Consider the following 27,891-nt stretch of genomic DNA (forward strand, 5'->3'; position numbering starts at 1 on the left):
CAGCTTTGAAAAAAACAATTTTTATAGAAACAAACTTCAAAGCATGGAAATCCCCTAAATAAATACAATCTACGTTGTTTTATAAAGCTGCATCAAGTTCCTGGAAGAGAATAAAAGGAAATACAGCACTCCACGTGGCTGCTTGCTTTGGCAATTCCAGTCTTAGGGGCCGGGAGTATTACAGCAAGGTGGATTTCCAGCAACAAAACAAGCACACCACCCCCTGCAAAACTCACATGAAATGTCTTCCCTAACTGCCCCCGGTTCTGGTTGCTTGAAAGTATTAATTTCCACACCATTCACCAGAGAGATGGAAATTAACCCCCAGGTCGAAATTTCAGATTTTCATTCGCATTCGCTACACTGTATAACCACAGCCTGGCTGGTGCCTTCTGGGAGCAATGGTGGAAACTCTGTTACAAGCGAACAGCCTGTTGAGTCCAGTGTTACATCAAGGTTTCTCCCTCCCACTGTCTTTTCATCCTTCCTCTGCACCTAAGATCACTTAGGGACTATTTTTCATCATATATCGTGACCAGTGAATACACTGTGGTTCAAAGAAAGGTCCCACCCTCGTCCTGCCAGCCACGTCCCGGATCAAGCTCTGACCCCTCCAGCCACACTCCAGGAAAGAGCTCAGACCACACTTGCAGTGAACGAGGGCCACATATGGCAGAGGCAGCCCTCAGTCCTCCACAGGCCCCTTCGCTCTTTGGTACTGTGTGGCCAAGAGGTACACCTCTGAAGATTCCTTCCTGCTGGCTCTAGGCTTCACAGTCCTGGTGTTCTGGAACTGCTCGGCCAGTCTCTTCTGTAACCCAAGGCTTTGACTTCCAGCCCACGTTTTGCAGAGGAACGTTCCGCCGGGGTGCAGAACATCTGGAGCCACGTCCAGAAGGGACGAGCACAGGCTAATGAGCCTGTCGTGATCCAGGCTCCGGATCCCTGTGGCATTGGGTGCCATGTCACTCAGAATGACATCTGCTCTCCCGCCAGGAAGCAGCTCTCGGACTCTCTGGATGGTTCTGGGGTCAGTCACGTCAGCGGGGGACAGAAAAGTTGCCCCCTCCAGGGGGAATATGTGGAGAAGGTCTACCCCAAGCACAAAGCCCACAGGAGCACTGGGATCTAAGGAAGACAGAGTATGTTATTTATTTACGGCCTGAATCTTCCCTCAGAAATACAAACAGAAAAATAAAAGTAAAAAGTCAGGACCGACGTAAAGAGCGAACACGCCAAGAGGTGGACACGGGCCTTTCCCCACTTGTATCCATCCCAAACACACACATGGCAGGGGTGACAGTCCCCACTCTGCACACAAGGAAACTAACTGAGGCCCAGAGAAGAGAAGTGCCTGTCCCGGGGCAGGCACCTGACCCCAACTCTGACTTCACCTCCCTTCCAGAGGCCAGCTCTCTGTGAAAGGGGGATCTCCGAGTGGGCTTTCTGACAAACTGAACCAATGACACATGAGTGCATACAGCACCTCCGGGTTAACTCAGCACTTCCGTTAGCTTAATCCAATTTCTTTTGATGCAGAAACTACTAGAAGCAAGCCGAGAAGTGGGGAAGACAAGGTACAGGAACCGATCCCTCGACCAGGTGTGAGTGGTACCAGCTGGGCAGTAGAGGCCATCGTCTCACCTGGAACAGGGCCTCGGGCCAGCACGACTGCTGTCCCCGCCCCACGCTGAGGAGAGGAGCCCTTCTCCCCAGTCCCCCGGGCATGAGGGGAGGGTGCCGTCACAATCTGCTAGTGCAGACCGCCTAGCAAAGAGGCTGTCCCACGGCGGTGGAACGTGGGTCTTACTTCTAGCTAAGGACTGGAAGTCCAACCATTTTGAAGAGTGCATTTTTCAAAGGAGAAAACTCTCATGTTCAGCCCTGGAAAGTAGGCCATCTCACTCCTCACGGCATGTACCTGACTCCCATTAACATCCCAGGCGTCATAACCTCGGGAAGGGGCCACTAGAGGCAAATACTTTGGGCGCATCTGTACACGTTCTGGCAGGAAAAGAAACCGGACATTCTATCCACAGCCTTTGCTTCGGCCGCTGCTTCCTACGAGTCAAACCTGGCCGTGCTCCTCCTTCCCCTGAGGAGCAGTTATACAGGGACAGGAGCCATTAAAATCCGTTGTTAGTGACGAATGGATACAGAAATTGTGCTTTATACACACAATGGAACACTACGTGGCAATGAGAAAGAATGAAATATGGCCTTTCGTAGCAACGTGGATGAAATTGGAGAGTGTGATGCTAAGTGAAATAAGCCATACAGAGAAAGTCAGATACCATATGTTTTCACTCTTATGTGGACCCTGGGAAACTTAACAGAAGTCCATGAGGGAGAGGAAGGGGAAAAAAAAAAAAAAAGGTGAGAGAGGGAGAGACCCAAAGCATAAGAGACTCTTAAAAACTGAGAACAAACTGAGGGTAGATGGGGGGTGGGAAGGCGGGGAGGGTGGGTGATGGGTATTGAGGAGGGCACCTTTTGGGATGAGCACTGGGTGTTGTATGGAAACCAATTTGACAACAAATTTGACATAAAAAAAAAAAAGATGCACTTTTAAATACATTACAAGGAACCACAACATCTTAGTTATCTCTAACTAAATAAACGTAAGATAAAAAATAAAAATAAAATAAAATCTGTTGTTAGGTCTGTGGGCAGGCTCAGTGGTAGGAAAACGAACAGAGGTCTCGGACAGAAATCCCTTCACTTAGGTGATATTTGAGTTAAAAAAAAAAAAACTGTAACCTGTTCTAGGGCCCCTGGCGGCATCCCACACCCAGTAACGGGGCTGGTTCTTTGTCCTGAACCCAGGGAACAGCACTCCCAGCCCGTGCATTCAGAAGCCCGCCAAACCCCTCCGAACCTCATTCTTCACTAGGAAAATGGGCACAAGGTCCGCACCCCAGGTGTCTGAGATTTCTGTGAGCCGGCACATATGTCATGTAATGCCAGCGATTCTGGTCCGTTCCGACTTTACGACAGGAAACACAAAGGGTAGGGATGCTCACCACGGCTTGTGCAGCTAACAAGGGCCCCGAGGGCAACACCGGAGCCCAGCAGGAGGCTGGCTCAACAGCACAGGTCTACACGAGCGTTTACAAGGACGCCAGGGCTTTCCACACTGAGGGTATTGGTTTCTCCCGACTGATCAGGGGAACCTTATTAACATAGAAACATTTTCTTTTTTTTTTTTTTTTTACAAAATCCTAAAACATAAAATAGGTAAAAGCTGAGTCCCTCAGGTTGAGCCAGAGGGGAGAACCTTGAGCAGCCCCCAGCCGGGCCTCCAGGAGACCCAGGGCTTCAAAGACCAGGACCTGGAAAACTCTGGGGTTGACTGAGCTGTGCAGGCATGGGAAAATGTCAATAGATCAGTAAGTGGGGGGTGGGAAGAAGCCCTCCATTAAGGCTCCAAATCAGTAAGAAGAATGTGATTTACTATCGTTTTTGAAAAAGGAAACATGGGGCGCCTGGGTGGCTCAGTCGGTTAGGCGTCCGACTTCGGCTCGGGTCATGATCTCGCGGCTCGTGAGTTTGAGCCCCACATCAGGCTCTGTGCTGACAGCCTGGAGCCTGCTTCGGATTCTGTGTCTCCCTCTCTCTCAGCTCCTCCTCTGCTCACGCTGTCTCTCAAAAATAAATAAATGTAAAAAAAAAAAAAAAAAATTAAAAAAATATTAAAAAAAAAAAGAAAAAGGAAACATACACGTGTAGTCACGTGTGCAAAAACAACTTCGGGAAGGGGGCTCTCCGACACATTCACGCACACACGGACGTGGTGACGTGAGGCGCTTTTAGTCTCCGTCGTAGCTTTCCACCCGGTCTCCCGCTGTCAACACGTCAGCGTCCCGTTTTCCTCATCAGCCCCTACACCAGCCACTCCGAAGAACGTGTTGTCACAAAGCGGCTTGGCCACCTCCCCTGGTGGAGGGCAGCTGGCCCGCGCCCGCACGCTCGGGGGTGGCCAGGGGCCCTACCTGCGCCCGCGGCGTTGACCCTCCGCACGGCCACCTGGCTCCACGCCCCGGGAGCCGCCCCACAGTCTAAGACCCGGAGGCCGGGCCGCAGGATCTGGTGCCTGTCGTTCACCTCCAAAAGCTTGAAGGCACTTCGGCACCGGTAACTCTCCACCTTCGCTGCCTTCACAAACGGGTCCCTCAAATGACGTGTCAGCCACAGGTGCTCAGCAGCGGTCCGACCCTTGGAGTGGCTCCCAGAGGTGTGAAACCTTTGCCGCCGAAGGGACGCACATACCAGCTTCAAGGACCTGAGAAAGAAAAGGGAGCAAACAAGTAGACATCACACAGGCAGGGTCCCTGGTTCAACCCACGTGTTTTTAGAGAAGGGCCCGGAGGCCCAAACGGGGAGGAAACTTGACAAGGCGACGCGGCCAGAGAGCGGGTGTGATGGCCTGCACTGAGTCCCTCCCCAGATGGGTGTGTTGAAGTGCTAACCCCAGAAACCTCAAAACAGAAGTGGTCTTCAAAATTTTTTTTTTTCAACGTTTATTTATTTTTGGGACAGAGAGAGACAGAGCATGAATGGGGGAGGGACAGAGAGAGAGGGAGACACAGAATCGGAAACAGGCTCCAGGCTCTGAGCCATCAGCCCAGAGCCTGACGCGGGGCTCGAACTCACGGACCGTGAGATCGTGACCTGGCTGAAGTCGGACGCTTAACCGACTGCGCCACCCAGGCGCCCCCAGAAGTGGTCTTTAAAGAGGTAAGTACAAATGAGGCTATACAGGCGGGCCCCGACCCGACTGGCGTCTTCATCAGAGACAGCTGGGACACAGGTGCGCAGGAAAGACCACGTGAGGCCACGGGCAGAAGGCAGCCGTGTGCAGGTCGAGGAGAGAGGCCCCACGAGAAAGGGCGGGCCCTGCAGCACCGTGATGCGGGTCTGCGGCCTCAGCCTGCGCTTGTGTTGGTCTACGCCTGGCCTGCGGCGGCCCAAGTGCACGAACACGGCAGGCGAACTGCTGGCGAAGAAGCGGGGGCCCTCGGGAAAATTTTCTTCAGAAGGAAAACACAAAGGTCAACCAAAGCTTTTCCGGTTCTGCTTAACAGGCCTGAAGATGTTGACAAAGCAATCTTCTTTCTTACCCGGGACTGGGATGAGGCCCCCGGGGGCAGACCCCACCTTCCTCGGCGCCTCGGCACAGCGGCCAACACAGGGCCGCCAGGCCCATCTCCTAACAACTGCACTCGGCCTGAAGAACGAGTTCCAAGTCTCTTTGGCAAAGTCAGGGTCTGAACGGTTTGCCGCGGGCCGGGAGCTCTCCGCACCCCCCTCACTCAACTCTCAGAACAACCCTACAAAGTAAGTTCTGCATCCGTGTTCCTCAAGGGAAGACCCGGACATCTTCACCACCAGGGCGCACGGCCAAAGGCCCTTCAACAACCCAAGCGTGCGGTCAAGATCCGGACACAGTAACTCGGTGATGGCTGCCTGCGCAAAGCCCCCCCGGGGTCTCTCGGAAGGAGCACAGAGCCATCCTGGGCACCAGAACCAACGGGGCCGGTTGGGGGAAGGCCGGAAACGGGGTCACCCAGGCCCTGTCCTCCAGCGCCGGCCCACACCTAGAGTTCGGCCACACGGGCCATTGGTGCCTCTCCAGTGCCACAGCCATCAGGCCTGCCCCCGCAGCGCCCCTCCCCTGCGCCCTCCAGCTGCAGCACCCCTTCACCTGCGCCCTACGCTCTCCGTAGCCCTCCACGCTCTCTGCCCGCCCGCCGCTCCTCGGAAGCCGTCCGGGCTACTGACTTCGGGCCGGAAGTCCTCCCTTAGGCGCTTCGCCGGGAATGACCGCGTCTCTGCGCCCCTTCCCCGCGGACGAACCTGGGACGCGCCCCCGGCCCCTCCTCCGCCCGCACGCATGCAGCAGGCGCCCCCATAAACGCCGACTGAGCGCACGACGTCACCAGGCACCTAGCTCACAGCCCCACTCACCGAGCCATGGGCGCCGATCCGCGCCTGTCCCCCGCGCCGGAAGTGCCGGCCTCGCTTCCGGCCCGAGGCCACGCCCCCCCGGCTTCCGCGGCTCCCTTGTTCAGAAAGCGCGCGCGATCCCGGGTCTGAGGACAGGGACCGGGGAGCCCGGGAGCGGAACCCGGGTCAGGTGAGCAGGGAAGAGGGGAGGGAGCCGGGGAGCGGAGCCCGGGTCCTGCGAGCGGAGGGAGGGGGGGGGGGACCAGGGACGGGGTTGGGGGGGAGCCGGGGAGGGGGGAGAGGGGTGCGGGACCAGGGGGTGGGGGGGCCAGGTGAGCAGAGGTCGGAGGAGAGGGATCCGGGACCAGGGCCTGGTGTTCTGTGGATCCGATCTTTCAAAACCCTGGTGAGGGACCTCGGTGTACCGACCACTTGACTCGGAGACCACATGCCCGGGCCTGTTGCAGCCTCCCAGCCGCTGACGTTCAGAGGGGCCCTCTGAGGACCCTCTAATTGTGGTCCCAAGCCGCTTGTTCCAGGACCCAGGGGACAACTGAACTTCAAAAGCCCGTTAGACCCAGGTTGGGGTCTTCCCCAAGTTTGACGTTGGGTCAGACTGAGCCTCTTCGAGCTGCAGTTTCTTGATCTGAAAATGGAGAAAGCAAGTCTTAGCTCACAAAGTTCTTGGGTCTACTAAATAGAATGACTTTTTAAAAGAGGTATACAGCCAGTGCTTAATAAGTGATAGCTGACACTCCTGGTATCTTCCTCACCACCACAAGTCACTCAGGAAGCCAGGGCTCTGGGCATGAACCAGTCAGCATCACGACAGAGGACACAGGCAGACAGGTAGGCTCGGCCACAGAGACCCACTTTGGCCAGCCCTACCCCCAAAACCAGGACCCAGCTGTAGCTCCCTTTTCTCAGACATTGTGGCTTCCCACGAGGATCCCTGCTCCTGGATCCTGCTTCTCATCCGGTGTGGTCCCCAGGGTAAGAGACTTGTGAACGGTGGCCCCAGGCTGGGACAGGGATGGACGCACAGAGGGTCCTGGTCCTCCTCCATGTGTCCAGCAGCAACCCAGGCATCACCCTTGGAGTTTTCCTCTGGACCACGCACACCCGTTCGAGCGGGAGGGGCCCTTGTGGCTCCAGTGCCAGAGCCCAGAGCAGCAACAGTTGTGAGCGGATTATGAACTGTCGCAGGAGGGAGGACCAGCCAGCCCCCGCTGGGCGGGCTCTCTGCCAGGAGCCAGGAGCTCCTCGGGACTCTATAGCTCTGCGGTGAAGTGTGGAAGGCATATCCCGGCAGGCCAGAAGAAGGCCCCACTGATGAAAAGGCCAAGGCCAAAAGCCTGACCCGAGAACCATCGGCTAACCCGCCTGGTTGTGTTGGGGCCACAGAGGGTGGACTGCCCACGGGCTGGACACGGGGGCAAAAACAGCCCTGTGCTGAGGAGGGGGAAGGGTTGACATGGCCCTTTCCTAACCTGCTCCATCAGCCCTGGCAATCCCAAGGCCTGGACACGGGTGCCACTGGATTCGGAGGGCCAGGCCTCTTTCTACTCTGGAAGCTCGCTTGTTCGGTTTCCATCTGGCATGAGGCGAGTCTCCCGTGGCAGGGCTGGGAGGTTACCACCAGGCAGATCCCCCCCCTGCCTTCCACGGCACATTCCCATCTCACCGGGCCCCTGGCCTCATCCACACTCCGCGTGCACCCGGGTCAAGCTGACCCAGCCTTCTTGCCTTCCTCAAGGGGTCCCCGGGGGACCATGGGCGCCTCCAGGCTCTACACATTGGTGCTGGTGCTGCAGCCTCCACGAGTTCTCCTGGGCATGAAGAAACGAGGCTTCGGGGCCGGCCGGTGGAATGGCTTCGGAGGCAAAGTTCAAGGAGGAGAGAGCATCGAGGACGGGGCCAAGAGGTGAGGGAGGGGTGGGCCTGACCACAGAACCAGCTCCCAAGGGTGACAGCCTACAGCTCCTTATGGAGCTCTTGGGTCTCAGTTTCTTCATCCCAAAAATGGGAATAACGATGACACTTCCTGCCTCTCGGGAGTGTGGAGATTGAGGATGTAACCATACAGGATTTGGACCAGTGGGGAGTGCCCAGGGCACGTGAGCTGTTGCCGGGGGCGCGGGAGTGGCTTTCAGGACACATTTGGGAAGCCGCCGTGGCGCGGCGACTTCTGGCTGGTCAGTCGTTTGCTTTCCTCGTGCGTTCAGGGAGCTGATGACCAGCTCTTCTGTCTGAGCCTTTTCACACACAGTCTCCGTTAGTCCTCGGCACAGCCTGCCTCACGCGGGCAGGAACCAGAGCCCAGAGCGGTTGACGGCTTGTCTGAGATCACACAGCTCTCCGACATCAGTCCCCTTGCCCTCCCTTGTCCTCACGTGTGGAACAAATGAGCCTGTGTGTGTGCAAACATCACAAAGCGCTCCACCAACCTTCGCTACTACTGACGGCATTCTGAAGGAAGTCAGCAACCTTAATTAAGGCCGCTTTCCCCGGGGAAGAGACCAGATCCCCACATGCATACTAATGAGGCTTCTGGAAAGGAAGTCAGCTGCAGGCTCCGCAGCCCAATGGTTCTCAAGTTTGGAGTTTTTTAAACATCACAACCCACATAAGAGATGTTTACGTTGTGATAGAACAATGCTCTTAACACACGAAAGAACGCGCTCACGTGGTTCCGCTAACATAGTTCCTATCCTTCGGGCTTTTTTAATTGCTGGTCACAGTCCACCAAGTTGACTTCATGGTGCACGACTGGGCCAAGTCCTGGGTTTGAACGGCCGCGGGTGTGATGTCCTTGGCGTGCACCTCCCCCTCCTAGGCATGGGACCCGGCGTGCTGCCGCCTGTGGTCATTTGTTTGGGCAAGCGCGAGGCAGCGTGGCCAGGCTGCCCTGAGAGCACACGGCGGGGGCACAGGCCAGTCTGCTGAGACTTGGGTCCCCTGAGCCTTGCTACCCGTGGAATGTGGACAGAAACAGGTGGAAGCCAGCGCCCCCCCCCCCCCCGCCCCACCTAAGTCAAGCTCAGTGTCAGGACACAGGGAACAGGTCCCGACCGCCCCCCTGCGGGGCTCCGATCTAGTCCGGCTGCCGGGCTCACCGGGACGTGTGCAGAGAGCGGGTCTAGCGGGCACCCAGCGGTGCGGGGCATCCAGAATAAAGAGTGAGGGCAGATGACTGGGCACAAAGGAGAACTCCCAAAGGACTTGGTGTCCGGTCTGGTCCGAGCAGGTGGAAGGCAGGAACGAGGCATCCGAAGAAGCACCGAGGGCCAGAGGGCGGGGCTGTGCAGAGGCATGTGGCGGGGACCGCAGGGGGCTTCCCTTCAGCCCCCTGCCGTCCTGGTGGTCAGGAGCCTCCAGGCCCCCCGATTTCTTAGGACCTTTCCTTCTTGTCCTCTCGCTGTTAGCATTTCCTGAATGAGACACACCCGTGAGAAACCAGCAGTCACCCCAGAGCCTCAGTACTGAGTGACGGCTGCCTTCCCACAGAGCAGGCTTGAGGTCGGGCAGGAAACGAGCTTCCTCAGGATGGGAAGCATGTGGCCTCTACCCCCCAGATACAACTAGCACCCATCTGGGTCTGCCTCCCTCTGCCGCCGCGTCCAGACCACCCCTCCCCACCTGGACAGGTGCTCTGCCTCCTACCTGGCCTCCCTGCTCTGCCCTCGCCCCCCTGGGTCCATTCTCCACTCAGCCCCCGGGCAACCTTCCCGAAACCGGGTCAGGGTCTCTCTCGTTCATGTGTGAAGTCCCTTTATTTGTTTCCTTTTACTTAACTTTAGAGAGAGCGCAAGCGGGGGAAGGGCACAGGGAGAGAGAGAATCCCAAGCAGGCTCCACACTCCACACGGAGCCAGACTCGGGGCTCAAACCCACAACAGTGAGATCGTGACCTGAGCCAAAAGCCACCAACTGAGCCTCCCAGGCGCCCCGTGAAGTCCCTGCAATAGCACCCAGTGCTGTTAAACCGAACCTCCGGTTTCACCCGTGGAGCCCCCTCGTGGCCCAGCTTCACGCCGCTCCAGCCGCTGCCCCTCACCCTCCCAGCTGTCGCCCACCCCACTCTTCTGGCTCCTCACCTGGCTGACCCCCCGCAAAGTCTCCGTGAGCCCAGGACCGGAGACGTCGCACACACTTGTCCCGAAGTCCACGTGCACCCGTCTTCACCAGGGGACGTTTAAGGGATGGGCCCATCGTGTGGCCAGCACGTGGCCCAAGACATGGAAAGGGCCGCCTGCACGCTGGCCTCCTCACGGCTGAGGACTCCGCCTGTTCTAAAGCATCACGTAAGCGCGGCCACACGGGTGCGCCCTCTGGTGTCTGCCCCCCACTCAGGTCTTTTGCCCTTGTTTTTAAACGGGGCTGCCTGTCTTCGAGATTTGCAGTTCCTTATACATTTGACGTCTTTATTGATTTTCTGCTTGAAGTGTCCAGCCGGGACAGTGGATTCATCCACTTCTCCGTGCGGTTCCATTCATTTTTGCCTCCCGTAGCTTGACTCTCATCAGGTGCATACGTATTAAGCATCCTATCGAGGAGAAGTGGTCCCTCCCACAGGACGGAATCCTCTTTATTCCTGCCGACACTTGCTGCTTTGAAGTCAGCTCTAAAACCCGTACAGATACTCCTTTCTTCCTTTGACTAGTGTTAGCCTGGTGTGTTTCTCTGCGTTTACTTTCAATCTGCGTTTTTTCATCTTTATCATTGTATACTTTGTGCTTTTAATCTTTCTGTGCAACGTGGGCTCCGTGCGGACGGCACCGGCTGGTCTTGTCTCCAGATCCACTCTGACGATCTTTCTTTCGCCGGAGCCCGTGGACCGCTGACGTTCCAAGCGGCGGCTGGTACACAGATGGGTTCATATCCACCAGACTCGGTAGTTTTCTGTTTGTCACCCTTGTCCTCTGTTCCTGGCTTTGTCTTCCACCCCTTTTCTCCATTCTGCGGTTTTAATTGGGCACTTAAAGGATTCCATTTTCTCCCCTTTTTAGAAGGTCAGCTATACTTCTTTAATGTTTAGTTCACACCTCAAAGTTTGCAATACGCGTTTGCACACGATCCAAGTGCATTTTCAAATAACACTGCCCCCCGCCCCATGGGTGGTCTGCGGGCCTCTTGACAACAATCCTGATTCCAACACCCAACCCTGGGTGCTCACTGTTCACCGCACACATGGGGCACACCAACGCGGACACGTCGTCGCCAATAACCTCAAACAAACCCTTACCCACTCAATCGATCGAGAATAAAAACCAGAATGGTTTTATCTTGCCTTGGCTCACTCCTTCAGTCCTCTCGCTTTCTTCGTGCAGATCCAAGGTTCCGCCATTGCCCTTTTCTCCAAAGACCTCGCTTTCGTGTTTGTTAGGAGGCTGGTAATGGGGCCCCTCAACTATTGTTTGAGAAAGTCTTTATTTCCCCTTCCTCTTGATGGGAAGTAAAGCACAGAATCCTAGGTTGGTGTGTTTTCTGTCAACACTAAGTATTTTGCTCCCTCTCTCTCTGCTCGCTCGGTTTCTGGGGAGTCAGATTTGACTCTCATCCTGGTTCCTCTGTGGCCAAGTGCTTTTGGCCTCTGGCTTTAAGATCTTTTCCTTTTCTTTGATTTATTACAATCTGAAGGAAACGTGCCTGGAGGTAGTTTTCTGGTGTCTGTCTCGCTTAGAGTCCTCGGAGCTCCCGGGATCTGTGGTTCAGCGTCTGACATCAGTTTGGGGAAATTCCCAGTGACTACCAGAGTCACTGCTCTTCCCCTGCCGGTGTTCCCGTCGCACGTGGGCCACACCTTTCCTGGCTGTCCCAAACCCGACATTCTGTTCTGTGTTGTCCCATCTTTGTTCTCTTTGCTGTTTGGTCCTCAGACCCAGTGGGCTGCAGTGTCCTGAAGTTCGCGGGTCCCCCTCGGCCACGCCCAGTCTGCTACTGTGTCCTCCCTGGGGCTTGTCTTTTCATTCATGATGACGTTTCTATGAGTAGAAGTTTCATTTTAGTGCGATCTTTGCCTATCCCAGGCTGGAGACCTTCTCCTAAGTTTTTCTTCTGGAACGTTCAGGAGTGTTAGATCTTCATCTGGAATGGAGTTTAGGGTAAGATGTAGGGCAGAGGGTCGAGACTCATCCATCAAGACATCCAGCTGACACAGCATTACTGAAGAGACCACGTTTTCCACTGTGCTGCAGTCCCCTGTCATAATCGCAGGGCAGATATGAGATGGTCTGACCTCCGTTTCCTGTCGCGCTGTCCCCAGTGCCACACGAAGGGCACCTGGGGGTCTGGGGGCCCTCAGAGTCAGGTTTGGGCCGTAGGCGGGTGCAGCATCCCATCTCTGGACCGCAGCAAGGCCCCAGGGCACGGTGTTCAGAGCGACCCAGAGCAGCAGCGGCCGAAGCAGAGCCCCAGGACCGCGGGGCCCCCGCGCCCACCCAGACGCTCGGCCGCTGCTGTCTTGTGTAACGCGTTCCTCATCCTGCTCTCTGCCATCTGGGGAGCTGAGTGTCACACGCACGATCCGACACTTTAGCAAAACCGAGGCTGTCGTCCCCGCTAATTACCCCAGCCCGTGAAGTGAGGTTATCGATACTTCGTGCACTGCTGTGTATTCAGGGAAGACGAACCAAAACTAGTCAAAACATCAACCACCAGGTGAAGTTTTTAAAACCCAGACCCACCGGCCTGCTGCCAGGGCAGTGGGGGAGGTCCGGTGGATGCCAGAGCCTTTAGCTGGGGAGCCACCTGCACCCCCCAAGTGAAGACATTCATTTTTTTAGGTCAAGTCTAATTTTAAGCACATCCCTGAACAAATTCCAGCTTTCAGAGCCTCAGTCGGCCTCGTCTACAGCGGCAGCAAATGGGCGATTCCCCTGCAGACCTTACCGGGAGCTCAGGGTGGACTTCCCGCTGAGGAAGGCGTCTGCTCACATCAGACCTTTTGGACCCAGCGTGTGTGCGTTTAACGAGCAAAGTGGTTTCCCTGGCTTCGTACAGGCACGGGAGGTACTTACGTATTATGTTCGTAACACAACTTGGAGCGCAAAGCCAAAAAAACCTGTGCCTACTTACAACTGTAAACGGTCAGGCGTTCTGTAACGGACCGCTTACAGAAACGAATACATCCAGAGCAGTAGGGAAGCCAGGCTCTAAGGGAGCAAAAGACCGAGTTCCCTGGCCGCTGCAGCGAGCAGCCAGGGGTTCCCCGGGGTCTGGAGCACAGTGCTTCCAGAGGGAACCAGAAGCGGGGGGGGGGCGGAGCCGTTGGCCAGGGCCAGACCGGAGAGGTATGGGGCGCACACGCGGAGACGCCCACCACGGGGTCTCGCGCGGGACGCACGGACAGCAGTTCCTACTCCGCCACCCACACCGGGTAGGAAACTGCTGGAACTCCTCGAGGGGCGGGGCGCCACGCCGGCCTTGCGTGGGAAGCGCGGGTCCGAGCGCGTGACGCGTCTGCAGTGGTGTAAACAGATGTGTGAAGGAGAAGGCCCGGAAGAAACGCACCGAGGCGGCAGTGAGGGTTCTCTCTGCTGACGCGTCCGCCCAGGGTCTGCCAGGTCGTCCGCGGCGAACGTGACACTTGAGCAGTGAATACTTTGAAACAGAAGCGGCGTCGGGTTCTGCTGGTGGCCGGGCACAGTGCTGGGGGGGGGGGGGGGGGGGGGGGGGGGCGGGGCCAGGAGGAGAGGACGCAGCCAGACGGGCCCCAGGCTCCTGTTCCCCCCACCTACCCCCCACCCCCGGGCGGCTGCAGGGAAGCTGGCCGGAGGGTTGGGGGCGTCTCCTCGGTGGAACAGACGTTCGAGGCAGGCCCTCGCGAAGGAGGCCGTGTACAGCGGTCTGCTCCCGTGCCCTCCGAGCACGCGTTGTGAGGAAGGGTGGCTCCCGGTTCAGGGCCCGGGTTCCTACCGCCCACAAAGCGGTACTCACGTGGCTGCTGCCCCCGCACCCCCCCCCCCCCCCCCCGGAGAGAGCTGGAGCTGAAGGACCGGGTGGGAGGTTCCCAGCTCGCCCGCGACCCCCGAACAGCTGAGCTCGGCCGGGCCTGGGCTGCGCCGTGGCTCGCAAGGTGTCGCACCGGTCGGCCTGTGCGCCCTGAACCAGACTGAACAGAATCAGCTTCGCTGAACAGGCCCCCAGATAACCAAGTTCCTGCTCACGCGGGCCCGGGCGCCTGCGACTGTGGCTCCCTTGGCCCACAGGCGGGCGTGCCCCTGCCCGGCGCCTTGCTGTGACCGTCGCCCGCCTTGCCCACAGGGAGCTGCGGGAGGAGTGCGGTCTGACCGCGGACACACTCCACAAGGTGGGCCGGATCGTGTTCGAGTTCGTGGGCGAGCCGGAACTGATGGACGTGCACATCTTCCGCACAGACAGTGTCCGGGGGACGCCCGCAGAGAGCGACGGTGAGTCTCCGGGCCTCCCCTTCTCCCTTCCCTCCGTCTCCCGGGGCAGGCGCTGCGCCAGCCCCTCGCGTCAGCCTCGTTCCTCCTCCCTCATGCGCGGAGTGACACCGGGACACGGCCCGAGGGCTGAACTAGGAGCCTGTCGAGCTCCTCACACGACACCGCCTGGCAGTTTCTCACCAAAAGTCAGTTTAGCCCCCGGCTGAACACCGTGTCCCCCTTTGCACCACCACAGAAATGCGGCCCCGGTGGTTCCAGCTGGACCGGATCCCCTTCGGTGACATGTGGCCCGATGACAGCTACTGGTTTCCCCTCCTGCTTCAGAACAAGAAATTCCACGGGTATTTCAAGTTCCAGGGCCCCAACACCATACTGGACTACACGCTCCGCGAGGTGGACGAGGTGTAGACGCAGAACCACGCTGGCCCCGCAGGCCGCCGAATCCGCTGCGAACCCGCAGTGCCGTCCATCTGTTCACCTGCTCTCGGAGCCCCGAGGCAGGGTGGGGGTTTCCGGGTGGGGTGGGGTGAGGCGGAGAGAAGAAAACTCTCTTACCTTTTCACATTCTTCGCGGGGCCCGCGCACACCAGCCCAGGCCCGTCCTCAGGAAGCTGCCTGCCAGCCGGCTGCCTATGGCCGGCACACTGGGCCTGGAGGGCGGGCTGGGTGCCGCGGTCTTGTCAGGACCATAGAGTGGGTTAGAGGGTGTGGCGTCCTTGCCCCCCGCCCCTCCTTCAAGGGCAAACCGAACGGGCGAGGCCCAGGCCTAAAACCCTGGTCTGATGCATCAGAAGCCGTCACCTCCCTCACCCCAAGGGACAGGCTGTTCCTGTCCAGACTTCCGACCACCAGGAAGGAGGGAGGCAGCACTTGCTTATATGGAGAACCCACCTCACCCAAGTTTTATAAATGGGTTTGATCACAGTTGTTCGTGTGTTTATTGATAAAGCTCTCAGAATGCAAACCGTGTGTGAACGATTCCAGTTTATTGGCGTAGTAATTGATGCCTACAGCCTTGTAAAGTGCTCCATACACAGAACTGCATCACGAAGAGAAGAAGGGTCTCGAATGCCGACAAAACCAGCCGACCTCAACCTGTGCAGAGTCCCGCACGTGCCCGGATCTGACGCCGCGAGCAAGCTGGGCCCGGGCTGGAGGGACCTGGCGAAGGCACACACCGGGGCCGGGCTCCATTCCGGCCTTTCAGAGTCGGGATCAGGCTCTGTCCCCGTGGCACCGGGACATCGCAGACCGTGGGAGACAAGGCAAGGCTGTGGTCTCCCTCCTGCAGTCCCAGCCTGGAGACTAGGGCCACGGAGGCAAGCTGGGACGCCCCTGCGCTCCCTGACCCAGAGCTGCTGGCAGCCTGGCCCTCCCCAGAGCGGCCCTGGCCCTGGGCCCAGAGGAAGGCTTTGTGGGGGGCAAAAGGTGGCCCCTGCTGTCCCCAGCTGACAAGCACAGGAAGGACGTGACCCCCACGCACACAGCCCAGCAAGTGTCTCCCATCTGCCAGCCTCCTTGCAGGGGCTGGGGAGGGAGGGGATGCACAAGAAAGCGCCCTCTGGGTAAGCCTCGAAAACCCTGGCCGGAACTCCAGCCAAGAAGGGCTCCTGGCTCCTCCCACCGCACGGAGAGGCCGCCAGGAACACGGAGTCTCAGGAAAAGTCCTCTTGAAAAAGCACAAGTGAAGTCTTTGGTGCTGGAATTCTCCTCAGTGACCCAGGAGAGGCGGGCCTCCACGTGCCCTGGAAGACCCTCTCCGCGCCGGCCCTCCTACCTTCTGTGCTGCCGCCCACCATGAGCCCCCAGCCCCCACTGCGTGCGTGGTGGGGTCTGCTCTGGGTGTCTTCCCAGCTCGCCAGTGTCCTGTGGTCGCCTGTCCCTCACCACCCACACCACCCACAGGCAGGCCGTGGCGCGCGGGCAGCAGCCGACAGGGAACGGGAGGCTCGGAGGTCAGCCCTACGGCTCAAGTGTACACAGCGCCCATGGGGCAGCCCTGTGGGGCAGCGCAGATCCACTCAGTGCCCAAAAACCAGCTTCTCCAAAGGGGAGCAGAACGCACGCACGGCCCAGTGATCGAACGGGCCCCCGCTTGCTGGGCTCTGGGGGTACGCTGCCCCTTATCAGCCAAGGAAAGCATGTGCCACAGTCCTGGGGCCTCGGGCTGCGTGGGGTGCAGCTGGCCTTCTCCCCGCACAGGAGAACCCACACGTGGGGTGACGCAGGTGTCTGGCTGGGCCTAAAAGATACTTCCCCGACCCCCGCCCCGGGCAGTGATGTGCAAGAGCACCCCAGGACGGGTGCGGGAGTCCTGCGTGCTGTGTGGGGACACACAGGTGGGAAGTCCCACCTGCCTTCAGATCCAGAGAAAGCCCCCTGGAGCACAGGCATCTGCACCCCGGGAAGGCGAGACCCTCAGGACTCCTGGCGTGCAGTCGGACCCTCCCACAACACGGATCCGCCGACACCGCTCGGGCCAGGGGGGGCAGTGAGCTCAAAGCGTTCCCGGCCTGGGAGGAAGGCGCCCTGCCGGTGTTTACACAAGAGGGATTCAGAGCAGGAAGCGCTCGGAGGCCCCAGGCGCACACTGACCCCAGAGTTCCCAGAACAGATCCCCTCCGGGCCTGCCTGGAATGAGGAGGGAGGCTCTGAGTGCCTCCCAAAATGGGGCGGGGGTGGTCAGCCACAGCCACAGAGACCCCCCCCTTCCAGACCCCAGCTGGAACACGGCCCCACCCGCCCTCCCCTTCCAGCCTCCGCACTCAAGCCGTCGCAAGCCGCCGCCTCCAAAGACAGGGGCCTGCAAGCAACCGCGAGGACACAGCCGGTGCTGCACGGCGACAGACCACAGAAGCACCGCTTCACCTTTGTCCCCGACACCGCAGCCCACGGGCACATGACAGGGAGGGACACAGGACACTACCCAGACCCAGTCCAGACCGGGGCCCCATGGTACCGACCCACGCCTGTCTCCTGGAGGTGGACACCGTCTGTGCACCCAGCGACCCCCCAAGGCCCCGCCGTACCCACACCCGTCCGGAGTGCCCGCCGGCCTTAGGTCACAGTCCACCCTCACTGACCGGTTCATCAGATACGGCCACCTCGTGTCCGACACGGGGGTTCCAACCTCCCCGTCCCTGGTCATCTGACCCAGACCCTCCCGACTCCCCAAAACTCACGGGTGCCCCCTGCACATGCCCCCAGGCACCTGCTATGTGGAAGCAATTCTCGCCACCCTGACCTCCTGGAATCAGAGAAGACCTTGCCAGGGAACCTTAACTCTTGACCGCCAGGCTCAGGCACAGTGCAGCATCGGGCGGGGCCCAGGACAGCTGAGCAGACCCCCATGGCCTCCGGCCCTCATGGATGCTCACAGGCCTGGAGTCACATCCTCAGCCCCACTCCCCACGAGGGGAGCACCCAAACCCGGCCCCACTGGGCCTGGGGGTCAGTCAGACACCGGGGACCCCGCGGGGGGGTGGGGGGCAGCCACTATCTGGAGGGAATTAAACAGGAACACGCCATTTGGAAAGAGGTTTTAGTGAGGCCGCCCGGAGCTCCCGCCCCAGGCGTCTGGCACTAGCGAGGAGACACGCCGTCCTGCGGGAGCCTCGGTGGAGTCGGGGAACCGCTGGGTCCAGCGAAGAGGCAGTTCAGTTTGGGCTTCAGGTCGTTCCACACCTTGCTCATCTGGAGAAGAGGGAGTGTCCCAGGTTGAGACAGGCCACGAGCCGGCGACCGGCCCCAGTGTGTCCGTTCCCCGCAAAACCCCTAGAAGCCGGACACAGCCCACCCGGAGACCCGGGTCACTGCCCCCGGCGCCAGACACAGCCCACCCGGAGACCCGGGTCACTGCCCCCGGCGCCACGGGCCCCTCCGCTGCCTGCTCTCATCCCCTTCCGCCTCGGATGGCTTGGTGTAAGGGGAATCCCGAAGTCCACCACGACAAGCCGTCCAGGTGTTTTCGGCATGACTGGTTCTAGACCAGAGACTGAGCTGCCCGCTGAGACGCTCATTCACGAATGCCCCCGGCCGGACTGACAACCTCCACCTTCTAGCCCCTCACCCTGCCTCCAAGATGTCGTCCATGAGTGCTATGGACTGCACACCGGAGCTCCTGCTATGCGCTGTCCGTCCAGACAGAACCATACCCACCCCACATGGGGGCTCCACACACATCTTCCCGGTCCGGGAGAAGCCCATTCCTCCCCAGCTGGCTGAGTCAGGATGGTCCCCCCCACCCCCCCACTGGTCAGTGTGGTCCCTGGGGACAGGGACGCTGTAGTCTTCCGTGGGCCCAGCACAGACCCGGACCCCAGCGGCTTGCAGCCCATCGCCCTCCAGGTCCCCAGGTGATCGTGGAGGTTCAAGGACACGACCAAGGCCCCAGAGCTCCAACAGGCACAGAGCCGGGGCTCTACAAGCTGTGGCCCAAGCTCCCCCACTGTTATCAAGGACCCTGAGCAGGTGACTGCGCCCCCAGGGCTAACTAAAGGCGTCGAAGGAACCCGGGACACACGATGTCTGAAGGCAGCACCAGCAAAAGCAGAACGACCCGAGAACCGTTTACAAGTTTCCTCAACCCTGCAGACACCCAGCCTTCCAGGCTGTCCGGAGAGGACACACCCGGCCCCGTCTGAGAAGCAAAGAGGCCAAGCCTGGCTAGCGCAACACGGCTCTGGGTCACGGGGGCCAGGCAGGTGTCAGCGCGGCTTGCCAAGCCTCAGGACAAGCACAGCGCTTCATCCCCGCTTATGAGCCACCACCTGGAGGACGCCGACCGGGGGTCTTCAGGAAGCGACCCCTGCCTCCTCTGACTGATTCCCCACCGTCTCTTGTCTCAGTCCTGGGGGACGCTCTGCTTTACCCCGACTCTGAAACTCCTCCGGGAGAAGAGAAATGCTTCCTTCGCTGTCTCCCACAGTCCCGCCCCCTCCCCCGAGAATGGCGTGGACAACTTCACCCCTGCAGTTCGGGCTCCGTGTGAGACTAGCAGATGTGAGCAAGGCGGGCTGAAAGGTCCCGTGCCCACCCCCTCACCCCCCAGCTCCCTGCCCTTCCCGGTGACCCTGCAGGGCCAGCTGCGGGTGCCAGACTTGCAGGCAGAAAGGTGCTGGCAGGCAGACCCACCTCCTTGTGCCCCTGGATCTGAGAGTTGACAAAGGCACCGAGGATGTGGGAGGTGAGGGGCAGGTACACGTGGACCAGCTGCATCTCCTGGTGGAGGCAGTACAGGGAGAAGTAGCCCCGGAGCTCCATCGTCTGGATCGCGTTCTCCTGCTGCACAGGAAGGAGGCGCCCTGGCACCGGGCTGGCGCACAGCCCGCGCCCCGCCCCGCACCACCGCCGAGGGAGACGCCAGCCACTCATGCCAACCGGGCATCCCGACGGCACCGCTCCGGGGGCGCCTGGGGGGCTCAGTTGGGTTAAGCACAAAGCACCGCTCTGGGCGTGGCGGGGCGGCCCTCCCGCCGCCGGCTACCCCAGCAGCCGGGCGGCGACGTCGTCCCGGCCGCGCGGGAGCCAGCCCGGGACCGGCCGGAAGTCCAGCTCCGGGGGGGCCACCAGGCCGGGCGCGCAGCCCAGCCCAGCGGGGCAGACCCAGGCCGCCCACGCCCCCTCCCCCCACCCCCCGCGCCAGGAGCACCTCCACGATGCGGGACTCCAGCTGCTCCACGGAGTCGGGCTCCCGGCTCTGCACGGTGGCGCTCATCATCTGCCGCTTCATCAGGCTGTACTTGTGCAGGGCCCGCTGGTGCTTGTGCAGCACGCCCTTCTCGTGCCGCTCGCACAGGTCCTGTGGAGGGAGGTGCGCCGTGCTCGGCCCCCAGCGGGAAGGGACCCGGAGCCGTCCCCCCCGTGGGAGCCAGCAGGTGAAAGGGAGCACGGGAAGGAGACTACGCAACAGACACAGGCTTCCGAGTCCGCAGCCTCTCCCTCCACGCCGTTCACACTCCAGCCCCTCCCGCCTCAGAAAAGGCTCAGGCACACACTCTCTCCCTCCCTGCCCAGGAAGTGTTCACGGCACGGAGCGGCTTGGGGCCAGGCCCAGGGTCCAACCAAGACGGGTCGCAGTGCCAGTCGGCACCACAAACCAAAACCACACGGAAGACGGGGCCTGTCCACAGAGAAGATGCCAGAGCGCCGGGACAGCGCCGGACCTCGGCCTGTCACGCAGCCCAGTGTCAGAACGCCGTGCGCCTCCAGCAGCACAGAGACCAGTCTCCAAGAGGAAGCTGCACGGGCATTTCCCTGCAGCCCTAAAATAACCTCAATCGGGAGTCTTGTGGGAAATATCGGCCACTGAGCCAGTGCTGGGATTTCGAGGCTGCCTGGCCACCATCCAACTTAACAGACAAATCCCTTCGGAACATTCCTCAAAGTACTAGGCCCCCTCTCCTTGAGCTCAGCAAGAAGGATTCTGGCTTCACAGGCAATCCAACCTGTCACCAGTGCTGCGACAGTTACGAAGTCTGGAGTCAGACTTCCTGGAATCTCTGCCCGTGGAAGGGGCAAGCTCCCTCAGCACCAGGCCAGCCCCTCACGGTATCTGTAAGGACCTAGCATATTCACGCGTGCTCTCACACACACACACGTGCACACACGTACAGGCGTGCATGCACACACACGCAAAAATGCACACTACGTGCACACGTGTGCATACGTACGTGCACACATACAGATACACACGTGCGCATGCATACACGTACACCGGTACACATATTAATACGTGTGCACACACATTCACATGTACACACAGATACATATATACACAGATACCCTAACACATACACACGTACACTCACTCAGGTACATTCACACACACGCACAGGTTCACGTACATACGTGAACGCACATACACATATGCATGCACACATGCATGCACACTCACACACACACACATACACACATACCTATACACACGCACTCACGTGAGCCTACACTCACGTGTATGTGTGCATGTGCACACACCCACACACCCTCCGTGGGCAGACCAAGGCAAGCCAGAGGCCTGTCCGCACGCCTGCCGGGCCACAGCCGGAACCCCTGCAGTGCCCGCCGAGACCACCCACGGTCTTCCCTCCTCGGCCCCGGCTTCACGGCTCTTTTCCCGCTCCCCCGGAGTCAAGCCCTGAAAGTTCACGGGAGACTTCTCAACGGCTCCGTCCCCGGCCAAGGAACAGCCGGACTCACTTTATAGGACTGCAGCAAATCCAGGAAGAGGTTCAACTTCTCCACCACGTCATTCTCTTCCTGTTTGCCCTAGAAAACAAGGGTGGGTGACCAACACCGAGCACCACGGGACCCAGAGGCCCGGGCACGGCCTCCCGTCTGCAGGCCTGAGCCGGCCCTCCCCCGACGGCCACCAGCGAGCTCTGCAGAACAGCCCCCTTCCCACACGACAGCCCCCCACACAAGGCAGGGGAGCCAGAGAAGCCAGCGGCTAGGCGAGAGCTACGTCCTGGGCCTCCAAGGTCACCCGTCCACTTGCGCTCGCCGCTCAACACCACTGGGCCTCGCGGCCCGCCAAAGCCACGGTCACGGTTGGGGCCAGGCTGGCCTCCTGGGAACACCCAATGCTAACACTGTGCTCACGGCCACGTGTCCTGAAGGGCTACGGCACGGCTTACGTCCTTCAGCTCCCAACACTTGCCGAGCACCTCGCCCAGGCGCAGCACCGCTCCTCGCGAAAATGAGCCCTTTTACGACCTCTAGAGCTCCAGCTGTGGCAGAGCATGAAGAGCGCCTCTCGTAAACTGCACATCACGCCCAGCGTGTAGAGGGTGCCGCCGGAAGGCGGCAGAAGGTGTGAAGAAGCGAATAGAAGGACGTGACTGAGGGGGTTACGAGCACGGCACTGCGAGCCAGCGGTTCCGGCCCACGCTCTGCGGCCGACTCAGGGAACCTCAGGACTCCAGCCCGATGACCTCAGAGGCCCCGGGCCACTCCAACCCACGCCCATAGCCAAGATTCCAGCCAGTAAGGTTACAGGAAAATAGCAGTGTTTCAGTCTTTTAAAACCTGGAAAGGAAAACACCAGAGATCCACAGGTGCCCCGTTCCTTCCTGAGCGGGCAGGGGGGCCCAGGAGAATGGAGCCTCCCCCAACCCGTCTAGTAGCAGGAGGGCCTGAGGGGTCATTCCTGCTCGCGTCCCTGGCGCCCAGGTCCTCGTTCTAGTCTGATGCCCCAACGCGTGAGACCCCACACCGCCATCCTGTCCGCAGGGAAACGGCCCGCTCTGGGTCTCAGCGGTCTCGCCGGGCTGCGGTGACGCAGATCTCCTCACAGTCGGCAGAGAACAAAACCAGCACGCGTGGAGACAGAGTGAGGAAAACCCTCCCTCGCATGCCTTTGCTCACACGGCCAGAGTGACTAGAACCCCGGCTGTGCTGGATCAAAGTCCTGACGGGCCTCTGATCCACTGTCACATTAAGACGACACTAATTCCACTTCACCGTGAAAACCACCGCGGACAGAGAGCGACGTTCAGGAAGTGGCACTTCCTCAGACGTCGCATTTCAAAGCAGCCTCCGTGAGATATCAGAGAATCTCGGAGCCGGGGGGAACTTCAAACTACGGACTTGCACATCAGAAGCCCGAACCCTGTCTCCCTCTTCAAACGCAGAAACCCAGCATCCAAATCTCAGTCGGAAACCACCGGAGACGACAGTTTGGAATTTCCGCCCCGCGTTCTGCGTGACCTCGGGGGGCTCACGGTGCGCCCCACACACACCCCCACCCCTGCCACGAGGCTACTTGTTGAAGAAGGAGCTGTCTGGGGCCCAGGATCCCCGCAACCAGGATGACTTCACTTTTCCGTTTTACTATCAGCTGCGAGAAAGTTCAACAGGTTAAATGAGAAGTGTTTTAATGACTTCATCCAGCCCCCTCCTTTTCACGGACCAGAAACAGGCCCGAGACCAAAGGGACCTGAGCCACGTCCCAGCACAAGACACCGGCCGCGCACGGAGCAGGCTCCCTCTCCACACGGCCACACCTCCAACACCACGTGCCCGGTCCTCCCCGCGGTGGAAACGTGGGCGCCACGCAGACCTGGACACAGACCGGGCCCGGCACCAATTCCGAGAAATGCCAACACCAGTTTCTAATGAGAACACACAGGCACCAGAACCACAGAGGAAGAAAACCCGGGACTTTCCCTACCCGCAACAAGATCAGATCCCTTCTTCAACACTCAGAGATATCCTGGGCCCCTGAGGGCCCCACGCGAAGCCTGAAAATCCCCCAATTCCACGCTTGGGGATCGGCCACCGTCACTGTGTTCTCCGGCTTGCTACTAAGGAGCTTTGCGTCTGAGGCAGCAAGGCTTTCCCAAGTACATCATTTTAATTTATTTAAAACCATCTACCGTTTTTAGATGGTTTTAGATGGTTAGGGAAAGACCATTTCCCCAAGAACTGGGCAGCAAATGCTCACCCTCAGAGTCATGTAGCAGTTTTACAGCATAAAAGCACCCAGATGAGCCTTTCCGGCTGTCACTGAACACCGCACCTTCCAATCGATCCCCAACGACCACACCGCACCTGTGTGGATGGCGGAAACGTTTCCGGAGCCTAACTGGGTATCTGGGGGGTACGAGGGGGCTCTCGCGGGGTGCTGCAGCTTACTCGTTGTTCTCTTAGGTGACCGAGGGGCCAAATACTTGCTGGCTGGGACAGCACAGCGGGAACTATTTGGTCCACCCACAGGTATCTGAGGAAGCCCGAGATTACGTTTGCCAGGGCAGTTACAGCGTCTGATTTCAGCGGAGTCAACCCTCCGAAGATCAGACCCCATCTGTCTTCGTCATCAGCAACCGTCTTCAGAGTCAACGGCTCACGGGAAGCCGCTCGGAACTGATGGGGATGTGCAGTTCCCGTGGGGCCCGGCAATCCACTCGCCGCAGACTCTGACCTCTGAAGTGCACGTGAGAAGATGTCCCGCGTGTGCTCCCAAGGTACAGAATGTTCTTCGGAACGGACACCGTGGAGAACAAATTCACTCACCTGCTGGGCGGCCTTGTCGGCGAGCAGTGCAAATTCAACGGACAGGCCTTTCAGTGCCTGTTTCAGGGACCCCCACGTGCTACTGTGCAGAGTGGCCCAGGAGGGGAGCGGGGTTGTATCAGACCCTAAAGCACTAGGGGAAAAAGAGACGGACAAGACGCTCAAGGCCTGGGAGCTGACCTGGCCGTCCGCCACGACAACCCGTGATCCAGGACGTGCGTCCGAAAGGCCGGGCCTCAGCCCCTCCCCCAGACCTCGGGACCAGTCCCGGCCAGCAACCCCCAGCGCCTGCGGGGGAGGGCGGAGTCATGCTGACAACAGCCCTCAGTGTCCTTTTCCAAGTGAAATCAACCCCTTCTCAGATCTAGTCCCGACCTCGGGAGAACGTGTGACATACATGTGACACACGTGTGACACAGTGGCGCACACTCACGTATTGAGGGATCCACGTTTCCCTGCCTAAATGCCCCAGTTTTCTTCTTCCTAACATCACTGCCCATTTCCCCAACTCTCTGCTTCCCCTTTCCAAAGTGAACCAGGTCAGAACGGAAGGGATTCTGGGCAAGCACCTCTGCCTGGACGTCGGCAGGCCCCTCCCCACCTGACCGAGCCCTGCAGAGCTGGGGGCACCTGCCTCAGCTCCTTCCCGAAGATGAGGAGGTCAGCAGCATTGTCGATGGCCCTCGACGCAATCCGCTCGGCCCGGTCGCGAAGCTTGTGGAAGCTGTTGTAGATGTTTCGGATGAGCTCCCGGCTGACGGCGAACTGAGTCTGGATGTCAGCTGGGAGGAAGTCCTGACAGGGAGGAGAGAAGGCCGTGGGTTACTGGCCGTGAAGTGCCTTGGGGAAAAGACGACCGCCGGCAGGGGAAGAATGGTACCACTGAGCAGCCAGTGAGCCCAGATGCCAGGCCACGGGGGCACTTCGCTGGGCCTCCCTTCCGGTCCAGGAAAGAAACAGCCCATCATCACCCACACACCACGGACACGAAGCAGAGTGGCCCCTAGTGTCCGCTGAAGCCGGATCAAACTGACGTCCTGCCGAAACACACCCCTGTACTAACCTTCAAGTACTAATCCTCAAGTACTAATCCTCAAGTACTAACCTTCAAGTACTAATCCTCAAGTACTAGTCCTCAAGTACTAGTCCTCAAGTACTAATCCTCAAGTACTAACCTTCAAGTACTAGTCCTCAAGCTCAGAGTGACAATCACAAAGTCCTAACCCTTCCCTCGAGGCAGGGCTTCCCACGGGCCCTCACTTTCCCCCAAGAATCAACTTCTCACCAGCTTTACTGTTAACTACCTGTTAATATTAACCATCGTTTACCGTAACATTAACTAGATAATGCTTAGAAAACAGGCTGCTTAGGGAACGAAATGAAGGTAAGATACATGTATTTCTGTACGGAGAAGCAGTTTAACAAGAAAGGAGGGCCGCCCAGGGGTTCAGTCAGCTAAGCGTCCGACTCTTAGTTTCAGCTCAGGTCACGATCTCGCGGTCTGTGGGATCGAGCCCCACGCCAGGCTCTGTGCTGACAGTGCAGAGCCTGCTTGAGATCCTCTCTCTCCCTCTCTCTGCCCCTCACCCAATCGCTCTGGCTCTCTCTCTCTCAAAATAAACATCAAAAAATTTAAAAAAGGAAAGGAAAAAATCTCGCCAACAGCTACCTTAATTCTTTTTGAAAAAAAGAACAGACTAGCTAAATTTTAAAATAAACCAATGTGACAATCACTCCCCTGAAATCCGAGAAGCTAGTGACGAAGCCAGTGTCTGCCCGAATCACAAAAAGCCTCAGTCACGTCCGGGCAGGCCGCTCAGAAGTCTGGGACCTTGCCAGACGACAGCCTCTCTGAGCCTGTCTCCCCATCTGGGAAATGGGCGGCACACCCGCTGTCTGAAAGGAGAGCCGATGAGAAAACCGCGCCGCGGGCCTTCGTGTCGTCTCCAGCACGCGGGGGAGGCCCAGGGCGGTAGCTGGTACGCGGTCGCCGCCCTGGTTGGGGGGGCGAGGGTGGCGGCGGGAGCGGTACCTTGGCCCGAGGAGCCAGCTTGCAGCTCATGAACTCGTCTCCAACACACTGAGCCGACTCCTTCAACTTGTTCTGCACGTCCTGCGAAAGGAAGACAGAAACGCCACATCCTCCAGCCGCAGCAGCGTCTGCCTGAGACCCGTTAAGTCAGCGAAAGGCAGGATGTAGTCCTTCCTCGAGAGAGCCAGGTTTCCACGGATCTGCTCTCACGTAAGTATCCAGAATCTCTTCCCGGACTTTTCTCCACTGACCTCCACCTTCAGGACGGCCGTCCACAGACAGGAAGGCCTGACCTAACAGCAGCTCCGGAGGGGAGACCCGTCTCCAGGAAACAGAGACTGCACGCACACGGCAGGGACGGGATCCGTGCTGCTGCCGTCGGGCTCGTCGCATCCGCTAGGTCCCACCCACGTGGGGCACGGGGACCAAAGACGAGGTCTCTTCCTCCCTGCACACAGACCCACGGGCCCCAGGCCCACGGAGCCCCGGGAGAGCTGGTGGGCAGCACACAGGGGCCAGGCCTCCGTGGCAGTCCACGTCAAGGACCCACAAAGAGCCACGGGAAACACAGGCAAAGATCCTAACATGCAGCTGTTTGTGGGTCAAGGAATTCTAGAATTTCAGAGAGGCCCTGAAGACCACCTGGCTCAATTCTCTCGTTTTACCAGAGGAAAGAGTCAAGGAGGCCATAGGGACACTCTACCTGTGTGAGAACAAGGGGTCAGAGGAGCCTCATGCCTCTAGAATGGGGGCACCGTCCGGCTCCACGACTAGCAGCACCCTCCCCTGTCGTGAGCCATGTATAGCTCCCACGTCCCACCACGTTCCTCTTGTGGCAATGAAGATCCCTGCTCTAAAGGAACCTGTCCACCCAGCGTTCAGAAGACCCACACTCCCAGCTCAAGGGCAGGTAGTCACAGAAACGTCCCCTGAATGACTGCTTTAGGTCCCATAAAAGAGGCAAAGGTGACAGGTACCCCCTGGCTGGCATAGAGGGAAAGCCAGCGGCCTTCTCAAGGAGGGTCTCGGTGCGTCTCATCTTCCTGCGGGGGAAGTGAGTGTGGGATCGAGCCCCTCCTAGGTCCCTGGGGAAGGGAAAGCTACCTCGTTGGAGCCCCACCCCCACCCCACCCTCTTCCTAGGCGGAGCCGGCCGCCCTGGGGACCAGGCAGTGACTTCCTCCACAACTGTGAACAAGGACGCTGCAAGACAGCAGAGGGACGCCCACAGCCGCCTGGTTTCTAACTGAAACTAACGTCCACGTGGAGACAGTCCCGGCAGCAGGTCTATGCTGCAGCTCCACTAGAAAGACTCAGCTCAGGGGACTCCTGGGGGGCTCAGTCAGGTAAGCGCCCAACTTCGGCTCAGGCCATGATCTCACGGTTCGTGAGTTGGAGCCCTGTGTTGGGCTCTGTGCTGAAGGTTCAGAGCCTGGAGCCTGCTTGGGATCCTCTGTTCCCCTCTCTCTCTGCCCCTCCCTTGTGTGCGTGCT

General features: G+C 59.2%; 3 protein-coding genes across 9 annotated transcripts in view; 1 reads left to right on the plus strand and 2 right to left on the minus strand.

The window, feature by feature from the left end:
- Window positions 1-4: 4 nt before the first annotated feature.
- MRM2 (mitochondrial rRNA methyltransferase 2) lies at window positions 5-6,060 on the minus strand. 3 transcript variants are annotated; one of them, XM_042921794.1, is made up of 3 exons: window positions 5,968-6,060; window positions 3,993-4,282; window positions 5-1,128 (listed from the first exon to the last, which is right to left on the minus strand). In XM_042921794.1, the coding sequence occupies exons 1-3, from the start codon at window positions 5,973-5,975 to the stop codon at window positions 686-688; spliced, it is 741 nt and encodes a 246-aa protein (XP_042777728.1). In that variant the 5' UTR covers window positions 5,976-6,060; the 3' UTR covers window positions 5-685. The 3 variants fall into 3 exon arrangements, with proteins under 3 accessions (XP_042777728.1, XP_042777727.1, XP_042777730.1); XM_042921793.1 differs by lacking the exon at window positions 5,968-6,060 and adding an exon at window positions 5,705-5,957; XM_042921796.1 differs by lacking the exon at window positions 5,968-6,060 and adding an exon at window positions 5,857-5,912.
- NUDT1 (nudix hydrolase 1) lies at window positions 5,978-15,280 on the plus strand. The gene is made up of 4 exons (XM_042921797.1): window positions 5,978-6,136; window positions 7,703-7,870; window positions 14,211-14,356; window positions 14,592-15,280. The coding sequence occupies exons 2-4, from the start codon at window positions 7,719-7,721 to the stop codon at window positions 14,762-14,764; spliced, it is 471 nt and encodes a 156-aa protein (XP_042777731.1). The 5' UTR covers window positions 5,978-6,136; window positions 7,703-7,718; the 3' UTR covers window positions 14,765-15,280.
- Window positions 15,281-17,119: 1,839 nt separating this feature from the next.
- The window catches only part of SNX8 (sorting nexin 8), a 49,918-nt gene continuing 39,146 nt past the window's right edge, over window positions 17,120-27,891 (minus strand). For 3 of the 5 annotated variants that reach the window (XM_042921180.1, XM_042921184.1, XM_042921185.1), the window contains 7 exons: window positions 26,400-26,480; window positions 25,002-25,162; window positions 24,368-24,500; window positions 21,554-21,622; window positions 20,007-20,156; window positions 19,490-19,639; window positions 17,120-18,049 (listed from right to left, as the gene is read on the minus strand). In XM_042921180.1, the coding sequence (XP_042777114.1) occupies window positions 17,939-18,049; window positions 19,490-19,639; window positions 20,007-20,156; window positions 21,554-21,622; window positions 24,368-24,500; window positions 25,002-25,162; window positions 26,400-26,480 (855 nt within the window). In that variant the 3' untranslated portion in view covers window positions 17,120-17,938. The remainder of the gene's footprint in view (window positions 18,050-19,489; window positions 19,640-20,006; window positions 20,157-21,553; window positions 21,623-24,367; window positions 24,501-25,001; window positions 25,163-26,399; window positions 26,481-27,891) is intronic. The other 2 variants (XM_042921182.1, XM_042921181.1) reach the window with 2 other exon arrangements.

Source organism: Panthera leo, chromosome E3, assembly GCF_018350215.1.
Source record: "Panthera leo isolate Ple1 chromosome E3, P.leo_Ple1_pat1.1, whole genome shotgun sequence".
NCBI lineage: Eukaryota > Metazoa > Chordata > Mammalia > Carnivora > Felidae > Panthera > Panthera leo.